This window comes from Pavona decussata, unplaced genomic scaffold (genome assembly GCF_977016875.1).
Source record: "Pavona decussata unplaced genomic scaffold, jaPavDecu1.1 SCAFFOLD_155, whole genome shotgun sequence".
NCBI lineage: Eukaryota > Metazoa > Cnidaria > Anthozoa > Scleractinia > Agariciidae > Pavona > Pavona decussata.
Window position 1 is genome coordinate 24,889 of NW_028145567.1, and position 7,612 is coordinate 32,500.

The 7,612-nt window shown below is 38.9% G+C and overlaps 1 protein-coding gene across 2 annotated transcripts in view; it reads left to right on the top strand.

Annotated features, from left to right (window-relative positions):
• The first annotated feature begins 1,166 nt into the window (after window positions 1-1,166).
• The window catches only part of LOC146465691 (uncharacterized), a 7,658-nt gene continuing 1,212 nt past the window's right edge, over window positions 1,167-7,612 (top strand). For both annotated transcript variants that reach the window (XR_014868177.1, XM_085128078.1), the window contains exons 1-6: window positions 1,167-1,884; window positions 3,165-3,244; window positions 4,497-4,653; window positions 5,264-5,327; window positions 5,932-6,212; window positions 7,485-7,612. The exon at window positions 7,485-7,612 is cut by the window's right edge and continues 83 nt beyond it. Coding sequence is in view for 1 of the 2 variants with exons in the window: in XM_085128078.1 (XP_084984204.1) it covers window positions 1,267-1,884; window positions 3,165-3,244; window positions 4,497-4,653; window positions 5,264-5,327; window positions 5,932-6,212; window positions 7,485-7,612 (1,328 nt within the window). In the remaining variant the exon portion in view is untranslated. The remainder of the gene's footprint in view (window positions 1,885-3,164; window positions 3,245-4,496; window positions 4,654-5,263; window positions 5,328-5,931; window positions 6,213-7,484) is intronic.

Sequence of the window (7,612 nt, forward strand, 5' to 3'; positions counted from 1 at the left end):
CGCGCTGAGTTTCTCCCTCGGCGAATCTGTCTTGTACCTTGTGCGTCCTCCTTTTATTCATTTGCATCACAATGTGGTCGTGTTTCACCAATAGTAAACTTTTTTCGCTCCTCGATGAATTAACACGTTCAGCCCTCAATGAATAAACATGAGTTGCGTCTGACGCCAGCCTGTCTTTAGACCTATTGCTGCCTAGCAACCTTCCCTTTGTCTGACGTCATTCAAATTTCGTTTGCACTGTTGCCAGGCAACAGCACGGACACCTTTAACGATATATAACTACATTTTTCGCTCGAATTCGCGCGGCTTATCTTACCCTCGGCCTGACAAATTTATTAACGTCGCTAAGCGAGGAAATATTTATTTTTTGACTTCGCGCGATGACATACCCACCTATATACCACTCTCCACTCTCTACAGCGAGAGCGGTATATCATTTTTAATGGGGCAGCTGCATTCGTGATGTGGTTCGTTATTGTGTTTCGCGGTACATAAAATAAAGGAAGAAGGAGTGGTATGCTTCTGACTCATCAACCGCCATATAAGGAAACACTAAATTTAGCTGAGTTACTTTGCTTTTAATTTCCCGTTTGGCAATACATATAGCAGGCGCTTTTAATATTGCTTTCCGAGTAGTTTCGTTGTTATTGGGTAACGTCTGAGTTTCATTTCTGTTATCCCTGTGAATGATTTGGAGCTGAGAGAAGTTTTTGTCAAACAGATGTATTAATTATCTAAGCAATGCTTATTATTATAAATATATTTTGACTGTTGAGGGAAAATGGCGTGATATCAGTCTTAAAAATTAGCATTTTTCTGACATGAATTAATATACTTCGAATTAACAAATTTGCACACTGGAAAAACGTGTAAAACGTTATTATAACATGTTATAACGATTCTCTGATTCCGTTAAGTTACTTCCTATCGGCTTAAAACTCTATTAAAGTATAAAGCCATCGAAAGCATTGCTGAAGAATTCAGTTGCAAGATCCTCCTTAAACAGACAGACATTTAAATTCATGATTATATAATGAAAACGACAAGCAGCTGCGTCCTTGCATTGCCAAAAGTCGCGAGTAGCCAATCACTTTGCACGACTGAACCTTGAAGTCTTAATCAATTTGCACTGACATCATCACGCGAGGTGGCCACCTGCATAGGAAAGTTTTTAAAATATTGTCTTTTATTTAAGTATAACACGTACGTTAGAAAAACAGTTAGCAAAGCAAACTGTCGCGATTATTGGCGGATGATCGTTTCACCATGTCTGAAATATTTTCTGCTATAGCAAACGGAAAAGCAATGTTCGTATTTGCTTTGTTGTTGATGCCATCTGTAGTTCATTCAAATGAAACGCTCAAATTTTTAGATGAAATACTACAAAGCTGGAATCAACACGTAAGGTTATTGGAACCCTGTCCAGAGAATCTCAATGTTTCTTGGTTGCCAAAACCACCACTGTTCATGGAGTTGCCAGTGACTAATTCCAGCGAAAGCGGTTATCACTTTGATGGCATTTTGTACAAAGTTTTGGATCTCGCTTTACAAAGGTGTTGTGTTAAACGAGACGAAAGATTTAAGAAGCCCACACTTCTTTACAAACTCCAAGCTAACAAATCAGTTCTACATGACGATATCCTTGAGGATAAAGCAGATCTTATTCTCCCCGTGCAAAGCGATGATGAGGAGGTGTACCAAGGTTACCTGCCATACTTTAAACTCTTGGAGTCGCCTGGAATAGCTCTCATTCAAAGAACTTCCGATTCCCAGCGTGGGAATGACAAGAACATTCTTCTGTGGAATGCGATCACCAGTTGCTGGCCTATCGTTGTATTAACCCTTTTAATGTCCCTTGTAGCTGGGATGTGTGTTTGGGCCATGGTAAGTAGTAGCATACTACTGATAATTACAGTTCAGTGAACCCTGTTCATTAAAAATTACAGGCTTCCTTAACCTTGCGGATTACAGCAAATGGTGACTGCAAAAACAAAATTTGTCTTCGATCTTCTCAAGCCATAATTGTAGAATCGTAAATTGTAGAATCGTATTTCATTTTAGTCAGATACATCCTCATTTCGCAAGTCTTGTAGATTAAAATGAATGCATGCGACTGGAATTGACGCCATTATGTGGAGGCTAAGTTTGTTGTTGTTGTTCTTGTCCCTGCTCCATGGGTTTTTCTCCGGGTTCTCCAGTTTTTCTCCCTCCACAAAAACAAACATTTCCAAATTCCAATTTTACCGGAAAAGATTGAATGAACAGCCACTCTGTGGATGTGCCACTGAAACTTCACATTTATTTTATTTAATACAGCCGTGCCAATCTCGCTCAATCGTATATTTCTTATTTTGCAAGAAACGCTCTACTTTGAAAGCCTCCTCTTTATAAGTCCCGCGTTTTAATATATTTCTTATGTTAGAAAGCGCAGAACAAATCGTTACTTTTAAAGATAAGACGTAACAAAGGTGAAAACACGATTTTCTATAAGAAAACGGGGTCTCCAAAGTGAACAGATACAATTGTGCCAACCCATTAGGGCAATCTTTCAGTTTGTTGTGCCGAAAAAAATTTGGAAAACTCTGTTGTCTAAAAGCTCGTCAATTATACTGAATTAGCCAACACTTTCTGATAAGCCTCTCTGTAACAACCCCCATTCCATCCCGGGGAAGAGCTTAATAAAGCTGTTACGGTTTCTTCTTGGCTACTCAATAAGGCAACATTTAGCTAGGCAAGAAAGCAAACGCATGTCCAAATAGCGGTCTGAGAAAGGTCTCAGTTTGCAGCTGATAATGATTCAAATTTGTAGGTTGGTCACTCCCCGGTTGGCCTAAAAATGCTTTATCATAGCATTAAACAAAGAACAGCATTTTCGTGATGTTTCCCGAGACATAAATCATAAATTTAATTTAAAAACCACAAATGCTTCATAAATATTAAAACTGTGCGAGTTTCTGTGGAATATTTTAAAAGTTATGGACAGAAAGGAATACTTAATTATAAACAATAAAAATTAGGAAAATATTTTCTTTTCGAAATATGTATAAATCTGTACAGGGTTGTTGGGCAACAGTTTGAACCATGCATAACACTCCCTCAAAATAAAAGGCTTTTCATTAGAGTACTTTCTTAAAAGAATTTTACCACCATTTTTTTACATACAGGAAACCAAGAAAAACACCCAGGAGTTTGGCGACGTTTTTGACGGCTTCTGGTGGGCCTTTGTTACCATAACAACTGTTGGGTAAGCAGATATCTGTCGTTGTACTAGCTAGCTAGCCAGCTCATATAATACCGTCGACATACCTGCGACATATATAGCTCGCAATATTAACTGGGGTGCGGTTCCAGCAGATGAGAACATAAGCCAGCAACATCAAAAGACGGACGTTCCTGCGAAGTTGGTTGCAGCTCAGCGCAGGTACGCTGGCGATCATTCAGACATGACAGAAATGAAATAGATGTCAGCTTGTTAAGAATGTATTCGGCGATGCATAGCCAAGGGGTAAAAATGTTAAAGTGATGGGCATGGAGCACTCGAACGAAGGTGTGAAGCATTTTTTTTTTCGATTCATCACCGGTATGTCGCAGGGCGGCTCTGAGATTGAAAGTGAATATTACCGGTATTATATAACAGGTATATGAGAACCACAATTACGCGGAGAGCACATGTTTGGGGAAAATCGATCTTATAAAACGCGAAGGAGCTGACCGTATATCTTTTAGACAGTTTTGTCAGCCAACAGTGAACGTGAACCAGGTCACGTGCAATGTAACCTAAGTATCAGGCCTTCCTAAGGGGAGGAGGAAGGGGGGCAGAAAGGAAGGTCTGACACAAAATCATTCACCGGGTTGTGTACGTTGACCGTCCAGATGCGCTGATTTGATGAAACACAAAGGTCTTTTTTGTAAGACGGTTGTAAATGCCTACTCTCAACTTGACTGTGAACTGAATTTGAAGTAATGTTACTATAGAAACAAAAGAAACATAAGAAGGGATCAGATATTCATGCCCGTTCATCGGATTTTTTTTCGAGTTTAAAAGTGTTTTTGATTGGTCACAATTTTCAGTGACATGTATCCTGTTGTGCAGGGGAAGGAAGGCATAGAAAAAAGCACTCGTGTCAGGCTTTTATTTTCCTTTCCCCTCGTACCCCCCCCCCCCCCCTTCCTTCCCTCCCTTCTTCGCAAAACCTGATACTCAGGTTACGCGTGTACTGATCTAATGACATTTTGAGGATGTACCGTGAGTATCTCCGATGTTGTTGCCCCATAGGCCCCCAAAGTGAACCGAAAATGTAAAGTTTAAAATATAAAGGTTACGAGTTAGATGAATTTGATGTATTCAAAGTCACCGCTGGCACTTTCTGCCTGCTCCCTCGCTCCATCCAACCCCTCACCCTTCCTACAATCACACCTGAATAGGGTTAACGAAAGGGAAGAACTTAATTTCATACATCTCTTAAATTAAAAAATACAATGTTATTCATTTATAGATACGGCGACAAGACTCCAAAGTCCATAATTGCCAGGCTTTTCACTGTGTTCTGGATAATGATTGGTGTCACCATTTGTTCAATACTGACAGCCACACTGTCCAGTACTCTGACCAGCATTAGCGTGGAGACAGCTGACGTTTTTCCAGGAATGAAGGTATTACAAAAGAAACATAACTACAAATGTCATTCACGTCCACGGAAATTCTCCAGTTTGACAGTGTGCTACCGAAAATGCCAAAATAGCCTGTTAAAACAAAACTTTCCATAAAACACGTCATGTTATCTCAGATATATGTCAAAGATTTCACTTAGACGCTTTTTCAGTAGAAAAAGTTATTCCCCTGGCCTCAGTTGTTCAAAAAGCGGATAACTTTATCCACTGGATAGGTCGCTATCCGGCAGATAAAATGTGTGAAAGATTTTCCCGATAGCCGTTATAATTCGTGGATAGGGTAGAAGCAAATGTGAAATTTAAGTATGGGATTGTGTGGAAAACTTGCCTAAAGCGTCAGGTGGAGTATATTTGCTCCGCTGGATAGTGACTTATCCAGTGGATAAAGTTATCCGCTCTTTGAACAACTGGGGCCTGACCAATAACTTGGCGACTATTTGTTAATTTTGTCTCAAATGAATTTTGCCTCAAGCCAAATAGATTTGTGAAAATATCTCATTGCAAACTATTTTAAAAGTTCTGCAAGACAGCAACTTTCCTTCGCACTCATGGTCTATCATGATCAATGACTATGCAAACGCTTTTTACACAGGTCGGTGTGGTGAGTGATAGCATTGCACTTCAGAAAGCAGAAGATCTTGGTATGGAGGTTACAGGTCAGTATTTATTGCGGCCATATTGGATCTGCCATTTTGAATCCTTTTATCCTATAATTGACCTTAGAGTGATAAAAACCAAACAAAATACACTAAAGAAGACCTTAACATGTAAAATGTACTGTTGGGAAAATAAAGTTTTTCATAGTTAAGAAATAGGAAAAATGGTTCGAATTCCATGAACAACGAGCATTCACAAATGATGACAGTTAACAGTTTGTGTTGAGAAATTGACCTTAAAACAGAGTCGTCGGTAAATATACGAAGATGCTTTTCTCAACAGCTTTTCAATTGTAATTGGAAATAACTCTTGAAAGACACCTGTAAAGTCACAAGGAAATGCATTGGGAACTCTCTCAGTCAACATTTAAATTTGACGATGCCAAGTTTAAGTACAGTACAACTGAACCCCACGGCAAATGAAATCAAGAATATAATCCATTTTAAAATAAGACGGTTGACGGACGATACTCCAGCTTCAATGAGATGGTCATTAAATAAATATTTGAAAAGTGAAAAAGCCTTGACGATTTGAACTTTTCCCTCGGGATAATTCCTTCAGTGTGATATTTACTGACTTTAAAGGTAACATGTCTCCCTGTAGTATTTGAAGACCTTGATGAGGTCTATGATGCTTTGGTTGATGAACGGTCAGTGGACGGAATGTTGGAGGAGATGCTGACGGCAAAGGCATACCTGAGACAAAAGGATAATTCGTTGTCATCTATCGTCCATATGTTTGAAGAGAAACATGGGTACGGAGTCGCATTCAACAGGGCTGTAGAGAATCGCTTTGGCACATGGAATTGGCGATGCATGTTGAAAGTCGTTAAATTTGCCAGGGATACAAAATATGCTGTCAAAAACGAACATTGGATTAATAAGGTAAGTTAATACCATAGGCTACTGAGTTCAACAAGAGATGATAAGTACACACAAATTTATTTTTAAAAAAAATCATTAATAATTCATAAGCTCATGGACCTATCAAATGGTCGATAAAACATCACGTGCAGTGGTTTTAAAACCCGATAAAACCTCCTCCTTATCAGTATGCGGTGTTTAATGTTTTTCTCGTATTCTAATTTCCAACGTTCACAAAAGCACCATTGTTATGAACTCTCTTGACACACGCTTTTCCTAAATGTTTTTGAAGCTGTTCAAAAAACTCGCAGCACGTGTTTCATCGGGTCTGAAACCACTCAGCTGCCCCTCGTGGTTTTAAATCCCGATAAAACACCGCTGCTCGTGTTTTAAACATTACGTAAAAAAATTACTTTTAAATAGTTTCTCACCTGTGGAGTAACAAAAAGTTTAGCAAATTGTTACACTTTTCCATCTACGTTAATTTTGCCTTTATTTTTCAAAGTGCGTCTACTGAGTAAGCATACATACCATCGACAAACTCTTTTCTTCTCTTATGGGGATGGTGAGACAGCATCGATATCGTTAGCTTTTTCCGGGTCGTTGACCACAGTGCGAACGAGTCAAGGACGGAGGAAGATCAGATACCAAAAAAACTATCAAACATTTGCTTGACTAAAAAGGTTGCAGATGTCTGAAAGGATGGAACGTTTCTTCCCAGTAGATAAAATGGATGTTCATTATTAATATTGAGTCAGGCATGTGAGAAAAAATGTTTACATTTTTTTAATTTTGGGCCCAAAACACAACGCAAACTTTTTCCTTATTCGGTTCTCCATAATTGCCTTTTAGTGTATCAAAACACTTAAGCATTTAAGCATTCTGTCACAATATTAAAACTGAGGAGGGGGGCGAAAAGAAAAGGGAGGAAAGGACAGAAAAAATGCAAAAAGTCGCTGGGAACCGATTAGTAGAAATGACTGACAGACCGGCTGACCGAACGACCGACTGAGTGAATGAGTGAGTGAGTGATGGAATGAGTGACTATTTGATTGATTGTTTGGTTGATAGGTTGATTGATTGATTGATTGAATGATTGATTGATTGATTGATCGATCGATCGATCGATCGATCGATTGATTGATTGATTGATTGATTGATTGATTGATTGATTGATTGATTGATTGATTGATTGATTGATTGATTGATTGATTGATTGATTGATTGATTGATTGATTGGCCGGGAAATCCCAGCCCAGTCACTTATTCCATTATTTAATTTTACTTCGATAGAAATTTACCGAGAAGCACACGCCGACGAAAGAAGACGCACAAGTCGAAGTCCATAATGTAATCGATCAGAAATCGCCATTCTTTCTTGGAACTGTCTTTGGCTTGTTCGGAGTCACCCTTGTGTTTAT